This window comes from Trematosphaeria pertusa, assembly GCF_010094035.1.
Source record: "Trematosphaeria pertusa strain CBS 122368 unplaced genomic scaffold BU26scaffold_2, whole genome shotgun sequence".
NCBI classification, from domain to species: Eukaryota; Fungi; Ascomycota; class Dothideomycetes; order Pleosporales; family Trematosphaeriaceae; genus Trematosphaeria; species Trematosphaeria pertusa.
The window spans coordinates 1,353,740-1,366,915 of NW_022987213.1; the positions used below are offsets into that span (position 1 = coordinate 1,353,740).

Consider the following 13,176-nt stretch of genomic DNA (forward strand, 5'->3'; position numbering starts at 1 on the left):
TGATATGTCCTTTTCCTTCCCTCCGGTTTGTCCTCTCTAAAGCGCAGTGATCTATTCGCTCAACCTTGTCATACGAAGATGCGAGCATACTACAAATACAGTACCAGCAAAAGACTTTCTTTTGAGGGGTTCTTTTTTCCGGGTTTTTTTTTTGGTTTTTTTTGGGGGGGCGGAGGGGAAGGGTTTTTTGGGGGGGGAGGCGTCATTATCCTCAGCAAAATGTACCGCCAAACGCAAAGCGGCACTCCCCGAAAAAACGTGCCTGAGCAGAGTAAAATGGCTTGATCCCTCTAGACACCCCCCATTCCGCTTCCACGCACTCGTCAGTGTGGTGTCGTGGAAGCTGTTGCCTTGCTGCTGCAGCTTCTGCCCAAGCAGGATACCAACACAAATATTCCCAGTCGATTATCCAGACATCGTAGTCTTCGACTCGATTCGACGGATTTGATGCTGATGGTACAAAGATCATGTTTTCGAGCTTAAGGTCCATATGTGAAAGTTTGGGTTCCCCGCTCTTCGAGGACTCGTCAAAGCAGTCAAAGAAGTTGGAGGAAAATAGCTGATGAGTAGCTTTAATCTCCGATCCGTCTCTTGTAAGTTTGCCCGCAAGGTTGCTCTCAAAGTTATTATAAAGGTGGTCGAGAAAGGCTTTATATGTATTGAAAGGGCCAACTAGGTCTCGGGTGGGGCCTATTATCATATCGTAAGGATGGTATCCCTGGTAATTGATACGACCGTAGTAACTTGGATTCGGAGGTGGGATAGAGCGGAGTAACCGGACTTGTTCACCGATTTTATCGTAAATTTTCATCCTAGCCTCAAGCGTAAAGTCTTGCCACGAATTATCATTGAGACCAACGCCATCAACAAAATCCATAACTAGGTAGTAGTACGTAGGTAGGGTGGAACGAGTCCATGTTTTTCTGAGTCTTCTCTTCAAATAGCCTAGAGGATCCGCTCCTTGGTGGGAAAAGACCGCATATACTTTAGGCGTCCTAATTTCATGCTCCTGGAGAAAGAGGAGATTTTCGGCTTCCTATAAGTATTTTGTTAGTATTGAATTTTGTTAGATATAATTCTGTCTTACCTGTAGAAGTTTGTTGTTTTGAGAAAATTTAACAGCGTATACAGTATTAATACGAAAGACGTCTGCCCAGGAACCTTCGCGGTTACTCCGAAGGTATTCCGGGGTTAGAGCGTTCTCAACATCCTCAGGGGTGGGTATTGGAGGAAGAGAGTCGCTGGGCGCATAATATGGGAAGGGCATCTTAACTAACTTGTTGTCTGGTATGCGGTGTGCCGCCTTCTTGTCTTCTTCTATTATAGCTTTAACCTTTTCGGGATCATCAGTCCCATAATGCTTTAGCATAAGGGTTGAACGGTCTAGCATAATTACTGGAGAAGGCAATAAGTAGTAGAAATGTGAGAGAAAGGGTAGTTTGGTCGAAAGCAAAGTTGCCGGGCTTGAAGAGGGTTTATATACCCAGATGCAAGCCCTGCTAATAAACACAGCACTTCTTTCAGATAAAAGCCGCAGTATAACCATTGATAATGGACTCCTTTGTCCTGCTCATAGACGCGAAATGCCGAGAGATTATGTCCTTTGTTAGCAAGCCCACTAAGAGGCTTTTATATTCCGTACTTGTCCTAGCAGTTGAAGATGCGCTTTATTATAACGCCAAATGACGTCGGAGTGAGCAACTTTCTCAACAATGATGAAAGGATTTTCTAGTAGCAGCGTGACTAGCTGTATATGACAATGTGACTGATGGCCGGAATGGGGTCTCGACGGTGGAGCGAGACTGGAAACTGGAAACGGGATCTACCGCGGAAACCAAAATAGAATTATGACCATTAATAGCACTTCGAAAACAGTTTCCAGTAAAAGCATGGATAGGAACTAAGGTTAGCTTGGCCAAACCGTCTCTGACCAATAGAGGACTGGTTCAGTTTTAAACCCGCTTGCTTAGCCTGGGCGATACAGTATGCGCTCTGCGCCGTCCGTCACCATAGATCGACCCAAAAGCGCACGGCCACGACGATAACGTTACACGACCGGCCAGTCATCCCTCACTGGTGGATGCGTTCAAGAGCCTGCCATTGAGTATGACCTCCCTAAATTTTGAGCTCGTGTATGGCGGATAGAATCAACCCGAAAAACCTCACCTCGTTAATCCGATCTCCAACCGCAAGATGCAAAATGCTTGGGAGCTTGACAAGCAGCGCAGTCTGAGAAGCAGCGCAAGCGACCTGCAATCCATTGCCTCAGGCTTATCTAGACGGAAGCTCTTGCACAACAACAACTCCTCCCAGCATCCTGGTCCGAATGTCACCGAATCTAATCGTCACACTTGTGTCCTCCTGCGGTCGAGCGCGCCAGATGTAGGGACTTTGCTCGTGGAGTCATAGTCGATTTCGTACTGCTCAGTCAACAGCGAAAGCGGCTTCGCACGACGGCAGTCGACATGGTTGATGGCATCGACGAGGACTCGGCAGGACTCGACATCGACAGGGTATGCGAGGATGTGCTTGGTCACTGCTCAACAATGTGCACATAGTCAAGCTGGCCGAAATACTTTACGCAAACAACGAGAATGATAGGACTAATAAAGTCGATGCCCCATCTAGATGGCAGTGTCTGTCCACCGTTCAGGTTCAAGGAACAGCAGCGTTACGCGATCGCTAAGACCGATGACGTAATTGTGGCTGGTGTTGCGCTGAATGCGGACCGTAGCATCACCAATTATTGGCCAATAAGAGACTCCGCTGTGAATTGGCGTGGCGCAGTTGCTGAGTTCGATCAGTCATCCTGCAACTTCGCGACGGAGTCAGTGTTGCAAGCTATCACCGGAAAAGGCGACTGCCCCTTGTAAGTGTATTGCAGAGTACATATGTTGCCGCACGCGGCCGTTTGTGCCAACATCTCCGCCCCAATGACGTGCAAGCTCGTATACAGCAGAGCTCCTTGAGATCCCGCGACAACGGAGGTCCAAGGCAGACACGAGCTTATTGTTGATCCTTCGAGGCAGTGTAGCCTCAATCCCATCTTGTCCTGACAGACACAACTACAGCTCGCAGCTGCAGCCTCCGATTTCCACTCAGCCTCACTTCCGCAATGACGGGCAACAGCTCCACCGTCCAGTCCCACGAGGACGAGACCGCGCGAGAATACTTCCACCATTCCTCCGCCCAGCGCGTCAACACCGACGCCGTGGTCGTCGAATCGCTCCGCACGCAGTATCCCAACCTCGACCTGGTCATCGCTCCCCAGGGCGGCCTCAATCTGCTCGCCTATGCTGCCGCCGGCTTCGCGACCGTCGCACCGCTCGATGACCCCATCGGAGATCCTGTATACGGCACCGCGCTCAAATGGCGCTCCTACATCCCTCCGTCGCGGAGGCTCGACGACAGCCCCGGCGTGATGGCTGAGCGCGTCGTCTTCGGCAAATACATGTACAAATGGAAAGACCACGAATTCATAGTATACATCGCGTCTGGCAGGGACGGGACGATGTCGTATCCGGATATCACAAACCACTACATCCTCACGAGCCAGCCTCATAGAGTGGACGAGCTTATCGAGAAAGCCACAATCTGGGGCGTCCAGCTGCATGACGAGGTCTGGGTATTTGACCAGGGTTTCTGGCAGAAGAGCCGCGACCTCTGGGAATCGGTGGAGAAGAGCCGGTGGGAAGACGTCATTCTGGAGGAAGGCATGAAGAAGGCCATCATCGCCGACGGTACGTAGCGGTGGTGCGCATACGGGCATGTCTAGCCTCCAGCGGGCAAAGACCATAGCCAGGCTGGTGTTGCCTTGTCTCCCTTGTTCCAAGAGATTTGCTAATGGGTGCTGCCCGACCCGCAGTGGAGAACTTCTTCGACGGCCGGGACACGTACGAGAACCTCAAGGTTCCATGGAAACGTGGTATAATCTACTACGGACCGCCAGGCAACGGGAAGACAATCAGCATCAAAGCCATGATGCACTCGCTGTATCAGCGCGGCAAGGTACGTATGGCGGTACCCATACTAGCATGCATGAGTTTTGGCAATGGAGAGCCACCCCTCAACGCCTTCAATGAGTAGAAGTACAGATTGTGTCGCTAGACCGGCCTCTTCCTTCTCTACCAAGCAAGTCATTTGCTAACATGTATCGCTACGTCCGTAGGACGGCAACTCCAAAATGACCGTTCCAACCCTGTACGTGCGCACACTAGCCTCTTTCGCGGGCCCCGAATACTCCATCCGCGCCATCTTCGCCAAAGCCCGACAAGAAGCACCCTGCTATCTCGTCTTCGAAGACCTCGACTCCATCGTCGACGACCACATCCGCTCGTATTTCCTGAACGAAGTAGACGGCCTCCGCTCCAACGACGGCATCCTGATGGTCGGCTCGACGAACCACCTCGACCGGCTCGACCCCGGCATCTCGAAGCGCCCCAGCCGCTTCGATCGCAAATACTACTTCCCGGACCCGAACTACGAGCAGCGCGTCGCATACGCAAAGTATTGGCAGGGCAAGTTGAAGAGCAACGACGATCTCGACTTCCCGGACAAACTGTGTCCGGCGATCGCGAAAATCACTGAGAACTTCTCCTTTGCTTACATGCAGGAGGCCTTCATCGCCTCGCTCCTTGCCATCGCTGCGCGCGGCAACAAAGACCGAGATACTGCGGAGTGTGAATCGCAACGCTGGGCTGGTCCGCATGATCCCATGGCACGCGCTGAAGCGGTTGGTGGAGGGGGCGAGGATCCGGCACTCGGTAAGTTGGTGTTGTGGGTCGAGATGCAGAAACAGGTTCGCATTCTGAGGGAGGAGATGGGCGAGCATAGCGGTAAGAGGAAAAACGTGGTGTTCAGAGGGCCGAGGCAAAGCGAGGCAGCGAGGGGAGGGGGCGGTAGGCCTGCGTTTGCACAGATGCCGCGGGGCTATAGGGATGAGCTCGATGCTAAGCTGCGTAGTGCTAAATTTGGGCTATGAAGCGGGCGAGAGTAAAGTTCTATCGTTCTCGGCTCAAACATGGTGGATTGGGGGAGCTCCGGTTTGATATCGCCCTTCCACATGAAATGTCGGAGTCGGCCCATGATGCGTAGCTCTAGAACATGTGATAAATGCCAATAGCTCCAAAAGAGGAGCAAATCCTGAAAACTCATCTTCTTTTCTCTCCGTAAGAGCTCCCTCTTTCCCATCCCACCTTGGGCGGGTTCCCTGCCTGTGCAGCACCTTCTCAAAGCACGGCAAACGCACTGCAGTACGACACACTGCTGTCTCTCAAGCTCTCTACCTCACTACTCCTCTCATACCTCACAAACTTAAACCTGCCCCTCCCCTCACTCATCCCCTCTACCGCCTCCACGGCGGCCATGAACACGCCAATCGGATGCCGTCCACACACCGTATTCCCCGTCTCCTCCAGCTGCTTCAGAAAGAAGCCGTGCGAGCCGCTCTCGACGGCATCCATGCTCTCCTGGTCCACTGCCGCAATGCTCTTATGGATTGGATAGTCCTTTTTGACGTCGGACGCGGAGCGCAGCGTCTTTGCGGAACCGTCGGGGAGCTGGTAGTACGTGTAGCGGAAGCGGGAGCCCCAGTGGCAGAAGTCGGAGGAGATGACGAAGAGGTTGGAGGACTCGGCGAGATAGGGGGCGAGGAGCCGGCCGAATTTCTGCTCGGTGCTGCGGTTTGTGGCGCCGACCATTATGGGGACGAGGGGGACGGCGGTGGGGTCCGATTTGAAGGCGTCGTTGTGCCTGGGAGGAATTGTTAGTCCACTGAGCGGGAGGGAAGGGGGAAGGGCCGGAGTGTACAGTGAGAGCATTTTGTAGATGTAGGGGAGGTGCATTTCTAAGCTGTGCTCGTCTTCGTCTGTCCTCGTGGACATGGACTGCAGACCCCATTCCTTCTTTATATTCTGCACGAGCTCTCTGTCTACGGCCAGGTTGCCCAGCGGTGTGCCGTACTCATCGCAGGCAGTCGTAGCGGCGCCGGTGAGGTAGTAGTGATGCGAGGGCCCGAGCAGGAAGACGCGCTTGCTATCCAGCGGTCTCAGTACATCATATATAGGATGTTAAAGGGGTTAGACGTACGCATTCGCCCAGTCAGCGCTCTTGTAGGCCCATGCAGCAGCAGGCCCGGAGTATGAGTATCCAGCGTGCCTGCACGTCATGAGCCTTGCCGTTCCTCAACATCTTCCTCTCATAGTAGAAAGCTCACGGTGCAATGATTGCGCGGGCATTCGGCGTGGGGATCGACACGGCGCCCCCTTGCGAGGACTCGGTGCCGATCGGGGTCGTGGAGCTGGGGACCTGGGAGAGCCAGCGGTCGAGCTCCCGCGAGAGCACTGCTTCGTCGTCGGTGTACCAGGACCCGGCGTGGGTGGGCTGGCGGACGGTGGGCGCCATGGGGGCTGCTGTGAGGAAGAAGATGGGTGGTTCAAGCGTAAGAGGGTTGTTGGAGGTTGTGAAGGAGGGTTGGGCGTAGCGGGGTAGACGTTGGGGAGCTCAAGCGCCGCGGGGCACAGAGCTGCCCTTGCATAGGCCATGGCTCGACGTGATTCTGCGGCTCAGATACCCAGGTAGAGAAGAATTGCCTTGAACACGCATTTCTTGAATACCTAGGCCCGTCTCACATGGCCATTCCGTGGACTTTTATGGTCGCGCCGGCCAGGAATGCGTGCAGGTGTGCGCCTGGAGCGCTTCAGCGCTCCCTGAGGCTGGATCTTTGCATTATCGTATATTCTATTAACAGATGTTGAAACAGTGCAAACATCGTGTTAGATATTGGGTCTTTTGGCGTAATGTCAGTATGTGGAGAAGTACTGGTTCTGTTGCTCCCCTCGACGCGAGCGCGTTTCGCGCATCGCATCGCGTTCCAGCCTCGCCATTTCATCATCGAACCATCCCATAGTCCTCCCCCAACAATCCTCTCGACGCATCTTCTACGACTACATAGAGCATTGCATATCGTAAACACGGCATTCTATCTAGCATAATTCTATCAATCCAGCCATGGGTCTCAAGCGCAAGCGGTCAACCGACGAGTCTCCCCTCTCCGCCTCCAGCTTCGGCACCGCCCCGACGCCTGAGGCGCAATCGCCCACGCCAATGCCAGACGCCGCCATGGATATCGACATATCCTCACACTTCCAGACGAATCGCTTCGCGTGGGATTTCTCCAGCGTGGGCAGGGTCAAGGGCGGCGATTGGGGGAACAGGACGCGCAAGCGGTTCCGCGACAATCGGCCTGACGAACGCGTTATCCACGGTAAGAAACACCCGGAATCGACCACGAAAAGGGCGAGAACAGAACGGCGGCTTATGCGAAACCAGAAAACACAATCAACAAGCTCTTCTCCGCGCAGCGCAAGCACCCGCACGCCGAGCCCATAATGTCGGACTCCCTGCCTCAGAACCACGCGCCCGCCGTCCAGAAACCGCAGAAGTCGACGCTGCACTCTTTCTGGAATCTACCCGCTCCGCCTGTCCAGCCTCCCACAATCCACATTCAGCCCCCGACGGACGCGAATACGCCGCGCTGCCAGGACTGCGACACTTGGTTGCACAGTGAGGCGGGCGACATGGACGTCGATATGGACATTGACGGACCGTTGGAGAGGAGTGTGTTCGGTTGCCATGATTGCGGAAGGAATGTCTGTGGCACGTGTGCCGTAGTGTCGAATACAAGGCACTGCCTCCAATGCGCTACTTCGGCGAGGAATTCGAAGCGGTGGTGGTAGAAGATTCTTGCGTTCGCACTGGAGGTGTATATATCTGCACAGCCTGGATTGAGCTTAGCCATGAGCGTTCCTGGGTTCTGCACAGACGGTCGGTACGGAAGGCGTTCGGGGTGGTATGATATCCTGTTACTATGGCGTTGGATCTGGGAGCACCCAGGGCGTTTCCTGGTTTCCGGTCGCATTCTTGGCAAGTCTCTCGAATGCATCCGCTGTTCAGTTTGCAGACGAGAAGTATTTCATCCATAGAATCAAGGGCTGGGGACTGCCGGGCGCATGTTGCAGTCGATGTATTGTTCGTGTCGATGCATTGTTTATGCTCTATTATACAAGAGTGGTATCGTACGGACCCGTCTGAAAACGGGAATTTTGTACACAGTCTTTCGTCCCACTGCGAAAGAGCTGGGGAATAGCGCTTGCACAGACGCGTCAGCCCCGTCCAAGGGAACCAGCCCTCGAACCCCATCCAAACTGCCCTGGACGTATCGTACACATCCCAACGCAGCGCAGCTGCATCCCTTCTCTTCCAAGCCTCCCCCTATCGTACAGCGCTCCAACACTCCATCTCTCCCACCCTCCCCATCCCCTCTAATCCCCATGAGCAGCACTCTCCTCCATCGCCCTAACCGCCTGCTCCAGCTCCCTGACCCTCTGCCCCACCCGTCTCTTGACCTCCTCCGCCACCGCGCCATCCGCCCCCTCCACAACCCCGCTGTAGTACTCCAGCAGCCGATCCAGCTCCTCCCGCGCCGCCGCCCGGTCCTCGGCCGCATACGTAGTATTCTTCTCCGTCTCCTCGGCTGCGATCTCGAACTCGTCGCGCGCCGTGCCGTACAGCTCTTGGATCTCTTCTATGACTTGCTCGATTTGCTGCGCCGCTTGCGGCGAGCTGGAGGCCCCGCTGGCATTGGGGAGCAGCCGCGAGGCAGAAGACGTGAATGTGCGCACCGAGGAGTAGGTGTAGGGCGTGCTGAAGCGCGTCCAGTGCGTTGTTGACGCGGCGAGGGATATGTTGCGCGCTTGGTAGGGCGGGGGTGGGGAGGGGGAGCGCGAGGGAGAGCGCGAGCGCGGGCGGATTTGCGAGAGGGGTTTTGTGAATTGCGTGGATGCGGCGGGGCGGAGGGAGGCCGTGGTGCTGCGGAGGAGCGCGCGGAGGGTTGGGGCGCGGTGTGGCATCATGATTCAGACCAGATGCGCTGGTTCTTGCGCGAATGGAGAGAATTGAGGAGAGTGAGCACTTGAGGGCGGGCGTTCGACTCGGAGGTTGAGAGATGCTGATTCCGAGCTGAGCGGTGCTGCACCGGAATGCTGTCATCAACGCCGAAGGCGGTGGTGGCCGGCAGTATTTTCATGCTGTGGCCAATCAGAGCACAGGGCTGAAGAGGGCTCGAAAAGAGCTCAGGGGTAGTCGTAAAAAGCATTCATGAAGATATTAGGATTCAATTGCTCCACCTGCTCTCTATGCCCGTTTCTTCAATTCCATGCATATCTGTTATGGGTAGCACTTCTTTTCGGCGCCTTCGGCCCCTCAAGCCAAGCCTTCCAATCACTGACCGTTCCTTGGTTCCCCGCTCAATGCCCCTCTCTGAATATCGGGCCCATTTTTTCCAGCTTGTGACCCGGCATAAGCTTCGAGCGGCGAGCTGGTCCAATTTACCTGGAGATATATCTACTCTAATTTGCAAAATCGTTAAATCTGCATCGCCGCGCGGATAGTCTAGTGGTTATGATGTCTGCTTTACATTTATCCTAATGTATTACGCAGAAGGTCGAGAGTAAGTTTTTAAAAGCCACTACTAGTTATACACTTGCTAATGATGATCGAGGTTCGAGCCTCTCTCTGCGCATCGGAATGCCACGATCTCTTTTTTGCTTCAGGGAGTGCAGGTGGTGCGGGACATGGCGGCTTATTTTTGCGCTAGGCCATGCGCTAGAGTTGGGAGGGGCAGGCTCTTCACGAGGTCCACAGGTGAAAATATTTGTAATCTGTACCCCATAATATTTCACTCGTATGTGTACGGACTTCAGGTCTATTTCTCTTGCTTTTCACGTAAAGATGGCCACTCAATCATCACCCGAAATGCAGATAAGAATGATGGAAAAAGCTGTACTTGTCATTTAGATATCAAAGAGTATTAATGCTGAGAAGAGCGACGTATCTGTAAAATCCGCAATCTAAGAACGCCAGCCCAATGCACGACAAGAAGTCTGCGAAACGCCAACGAATCCATACTCCTCTTACGCCTGCCGCGGACGAGGTAGCTGGCTATGTTTTACACTCCAGCCCTGCATCGTTCTTCGCGTCCCTAACGTCTTCCTCTGCGGTGCCGAGTGACTCTGCAACTGGCCCACAGAAGTGGTGTGGAAAGTCGACGCTGGACGGAACCCCGATACTGAGCTAGAGGACGAGGAGGCATGCTTCGTAGGACTCGCAGGTTGCTGCGCATTGCCTTCGTCGTCTGAATAGCTGTGCAGTTTAGTAGGGCTGTCTTGCTTCGTGGATGGGCTCGATAGAAGCACATATCTAGTATTTTCTTCGTCCGGTTCAGGCTCGGGCCTCTTGGGTTTGCTTGACATTGGCGCGTGGCGCGGCCTGTGGTTCGAGAATGAGGGAGGCTGGTAAGGTCGTGCAGGCCTGAGTTCGTGCGGGACGACGTTTGAGATATCCACCAAAGGGGAGCTCTCCGAAAGCGAAGACTGTGATCGTTTGAACGGTGCGATCTTTGGCGCTGATGGAGCTGATTCCTGTGATGAAGTGCCTCTAGGCCGTGTAAAGAAGGTGGTGATAGCGCCCTGTCCTGCTGCGCGCGGCTTGACTGCTTTTGTCCGCGTCGCCTTCGCTTCGACTCTCTTTGCTTCCTTGTATGATGCCTTGCCCGAAGCAGCGCTATTGGCGCTCGCTAGCATCCGAACTGCTTCTGCTTCCTCTTGGAGCGCCCTGAGATCCCGGGCACTGGTGAAACCGGCGTTTCCTGTCTTCAGTGTCGCTGTCGCGACCGAGAAGTTTGCATGATTCTGCATTGTGACCGACATGGTGGTGCTAGAGAATGATGTGGAAGCTTCTAGCTTTCTGCGCTTCAAAGACGGTTCCAGTCCATCAGTGCCCGGGCCAGACGCGCTCCATGATGGTTCTTCTCCGTCTATCTCCTCCCTGGTCAACGGATACTGGTCGTCTTCGATGCGCTCCAAAAGACTACGCGCGGCTTGTACGTCCGCAGCAAGCGGACACGGTCTTCGAAGTATCTGCGCTAGGTCCTGGATGACGGAGCAACCGATCGATGGCCCACTGCGACTGAATAACTTCTGGATAGTGCGATCCGAAACGAACTTCGATAGAGTAGTATCCTCCTGAGCGGACTGCTTGACAGGACAACTCAGATACAGCAAACCCTGCGCGCGGGTCATTCCCACGTAGAGCAGCCGCCGCTCCTCGTCATGGTCCTCCGCTCTGGAATGAGGGATAGATCCATCGTAAACAGCAGGAATAAAGACGATGGGCCATTCGAGTCCCTTGGCGGCGTGGATAGTAGAGATGGTGACTTGATTCGGTTCCCCACCGTCTGGCCTCTCGATTTCGGTAGACAGTGCGACGTTGGCGAGGAATTTTGACAGAATGTCGGCAGCTGTGTCTTGCCGTTGTTCGATTCCCTCTACTACTGGCAACGCCTCGTCTGCAACCTCTTCCCCGTTCGCAATCGTAGTCACCAACTGCGTCGCTTGGCCTACCAGTTCTTCAACATTAGCCCAGCGGTCTTTCCAATTCGCCTTGTAAGTGCTCTTCAGATATGCTTCGAAGGATATCTTTTGCAATACATGGCTGATGAGCTCAAGGAGATAACATTCTTCGCCTTCCTCAGGTAAGAGTTTACGTCTTGAAGTGAGGATCAAGTTCACAAAAGTCTCGAGTCCCTTTTGCGCGGGTGCCGAGATTTTGCTATGCGGCTTCTTCCTGCCCTGAGCGCAATCGAGAATCAGTTTCCAGAGCGTGATCTTCCTTGTCTCCGCCTCTTCCAGCAGCGCCTTTACCGTGCTCTCTCCAATCTTCCGTGATGGGAGGTTGATCACTCTGGTCAGTGCGTCATTGTGGTCTGGCTGGTTGATGACGCGCAGATAGTCCAAGACAATCTTAATCTCAGCACGATCGAAGAAGCGCTTCCCGCCGACCATCCGGTAAGGAACGCCAGCGTTTCCAAGGGCCCTTTCTACCGACAACGAGATAGATGTCGACCGAATGAGGATAGCATAGTCGTTGTAGTTCAAAAGGCCGGCTGTGAGCGTTTTCGTTCGATGTATTTCCTCGACGATCCACTTCGCTTCGAGCTGTGCAGTAGCCAGGTGTCGAAGTGTAGGTTGCTCTCCCACACAATGTGTGGGAAGTAGTGTCTTACTTAGACGACTCTCATCTTGTTCGATGACTGCCATTGCCGAGCTAAGGATACATCCAGAGGAGCGATAATTGTTCTCGAGGTTGATGACGATAGATTCTTGGTAGTCATCTCGCATACGCAGCAAATTTTTGATCTCGGCTGATCGAAAGCTGTAGATGCTCTGGTCCGGGTCGCCGACGATGGTGATCCGTCTCATTCTTTGCGCCATAAGCCTCATAAGCTCATACTGGATGTTATTCGTGTCTTGGTACTCGTCGATGAGCACAGCCTGTATGCTGGAAACGCAAGCAGGGTGCTTTTGTAGAAGCTCTACGCATCGTACCAGCAAATCATCGTAGTCCAACAGATTCTGGGCCTTGAGGTATTCTTCGTACTCGGAGTAGACGCAGGCGAACTCATGTTGGTCAGCTTTTTTCGTGGTGGCGGCAAACTGCTCTGCTGAGAGACCTCTCGCTTTCAGACGCGAGATCCGGCCGCGAGCCTGACCCGGCTCGACATTATATTGCTGGCGCTGAATGATGCGTTTGATAATCGCGCTGCTGTCGCCGGTGTCTGCGATGCCGAAATTCTTAGAAATGCCGATCTCTTGGCCGTATCGAACGAGGAAGCGTCGCGCGACCGAATGAAAAGTCCCGAGAACCAATTTGGCCTCAATACCGTCTCCCACGAATCCGCGTATCCTCTCTTTCATCTCGCGGGCGGCCTTGACAGTGAAGGTGCACACTATGATATTCCATGGCTGAAGGCGTTCATGGTTGATGAGGTACGCGACGCGTGCGGTGAGTGTTTTGGTCTTCCCAGAGCCTGGGGGCGCCAGAACCTGGAGGACCGAGGCCGGGCTGGTAACGGCGCTTCTCTGAGCGGCATTGAGGCCATCTAGGAGGGCTTCCATTGACGTGGTGTGGCATAAACTGGCAGACTTCACGGTGTCATTGTCGGGTGGAGGAAGCCTCGCGCCAGGGCACGGACCTTCGCGGCGAAACACGGCATCACGTGGTTCAATGCACGGGCCACCTACCCGCTTCCCGAGGTCGTTACGATCGTCTTGAGCTCCC

The 13,176-nt window shown here is 54.2% G+C and overlaps 6 protein-coding genes and 1 non-coding gene across 7 annotated transcripts; 3 read left to right on the forward strand and 4 right to left on the reverse strand.

The window, feature by feature from the left end:
• Positions 1-138: 138 nt before the first annotated feature.
• Positions 139-1,583, reverse strand: BU26DRAFT_583105 (uncharacterized protein). Its single transcript, XM_033834555.1, has 2 exons — positions 1,088-1,583; positions 139-1,036 (listed from the first exon to the last, which is right to left on the reverse strand). The coding sequence occupies exons 1-2, from the start codon at positions 1,544-1,546 to the stop codon at positions 212-214; spliced, it is 1,284 nt and encodes a 427-aa protein (XP_033689478.1). The 5' UTR covers positions 1,547-1,583; the 3' UTR covers positions 139-211.
• Positions 1,584-2,829: 1,246 nt separating this feature from the next.
• On the forward strand, positions 2,830-5,342 carry BU26DRAFT_600171 (P-loop containing nucleoside triphosphate hydrolase protein). The gene is made up of 3 exons (XM_033835155.1): positions 2,830-3,740; positions 3,866-4,008; positions 4,169-5,342. The coding sequence occupies exons 1-3, from the start codon at positions 3,116-3,118 to the stop codon at positions 4,979-4,981; spliced, it is 1,581 nt and encodes a 526-aa protein (XP_033689479.1). The 5' UTR covers positions 2,830-3,115; the 3' UTR covers positions 4,982-5,342.
• Positions 4,943-6,461, reverse strand: BU26DRAFT_514383 (UPF0103-domain-containing protein). The gene is made up of 4 exons (XM_033827824.1): positions 6,215-6,461; positions 6,088-6,156; positions 5,809-6,033; positions 4,943-5,751 (listed from the first exon to the last, which is right to left on the reverse strand). Exons 1-4 carry the CDS (start codon positions 6,400-6,402, stop codon positions 5,229-5,231), a joined length of 1,005 nt encoding a protein of 334 aa, XP_033689480.1. The 5' UTR covers positions 6,403-6,461; the 3' UTR covers positions 4,943-5,228.
• A 439-nt stretch (positions 6,462-6,900) lies between these two features.
• On the forward strand, positions 6,901-7,736 carry BU26DRAFT_537266 (uncharacterized protein; the record flags this gene model as incomplete). The annotated part of the gene is made up of 2 exons (XM_033831401.1): positions 6,901-7,264; positions 7,330-7,736. Exons 1-2 carry the CDS (start codon positions 7,009-7,011, stop codon positions 7,734-7,736), a joined length of 663 nt encoding a protein of 220 aa, XP_033689481.1. The 5' UTR covers positions 6,901-7,008.
• Positions 7,737-7,992: 256 nt separating this feature from the next.
• BU26DRAFT_514387 (uncharacterized protein) lies at positions 7,993-9,010 on the reverse strand. Its single transcript, XM_033827825.1, has one exon. The coding sequence runs from the start codon at positions 8,910-8,912 to the stop codon at positions 8,322-8,324; it is 591 nt and encodes a 196-aa protein (XP_033689482.1). The 5' UTR covers positions 8,913-9,010; the 3' UTR covers positions 7,993-8,321.
• A 429-nt stretch (positions 9,011-9,439) lies between these two features.
• On the forward strand, positions 9,440-9,580 carry BU26DRAFT_t7. Its single transcript has one exon. It is a non-coding gene; the product is annotated as a tRNA-Val (tRNA).
• A 260-nt stretch (positions 9,581-9,840) lies between these two features.
• Positions 9,841-13,013, reverse strand: BU26DRAFT_474743 (UvrD-helicase-domain-containing protein; the record flags this gene model as incomplete). Its single annotated transcript, XM_033825508.1, has 2 exons — positions 9,841-10,981; positions 11,123-13,013. The coding sequence occupies 2 exons, from the start codon at positions 13,011-13,013 to the stop codon at positions 9,972-9,974; spliced, it is 2,901 nt and encodes a 966-aa protein (XP_033689483.1). The 3' UTR covers positions 9,841-9,971.
• Positions 13,014-13,176: the final 163 nt, after the last annotated feature.

Coding starts and splice junctions, on each gene's coding strand:
- BU26DRAFT_600171 (XM_033835155.1), top strand. CDS start 3,116: ATGACGGGCAACAGCTCCACCGTCCAGTCCCACGAGGACGAGACCGCG. Junction 3,741..3,865: donor GAAGGCCATCATCGCCGACG/GTACGTAGCGGT, acceptor CCCGACCCGCAG/TGGAGAACTTCTTCGACGGC. Junction 4,009..4,168: donor CGCTGTATCAGCGCGGCAAG/GTACGTATGGCG, acceptor CTACGTCCGTAG/GACGGCAACTCCAAAATGAC.
- BU26DRAFT_514387 (XM_033827825.1), bottom strand. CDS start 8,912: ATGATGCCACACCGCGCCCCAACCCTCCGCGCGCTCCTCCGCAGCACC.
- BU26DRAFT_583105 (XM_033834555.1), bottom strand. CDS start 1,546: ATGGTTATACTGCGGCTTTTATCTGAAAGAAGTGCTGTGTTTATTAGC. Junction 1,037..1,087: donor AAAACAACAAACTTCTACAG/GTAAGACAGAAT, acceptor AAATACTTATAG/GAAGCCGAAAATCTCCTCTT.
- BU26DRAFT_514383 (XM_033827824.1), bottom strand. CDS start 6,402: ATGGCGCCCACCGTCCGCCAGCCCACCCACGCCGGGTCCTGGTACACC. Junction 6,157..6,214: donor GCCCGCGCAATCATTGCACC/GTGAGCTTTCTA, acceptor CATGACGTGCAG/GCACGCTGGATACTCATACT. Junction 5,752..5,808: donor ATCTACAAAATGCTCTCACT/GTACACTCCGGC, acceptor AATTCCTCCCAG/GCACAACGACGCCTTCAAAT.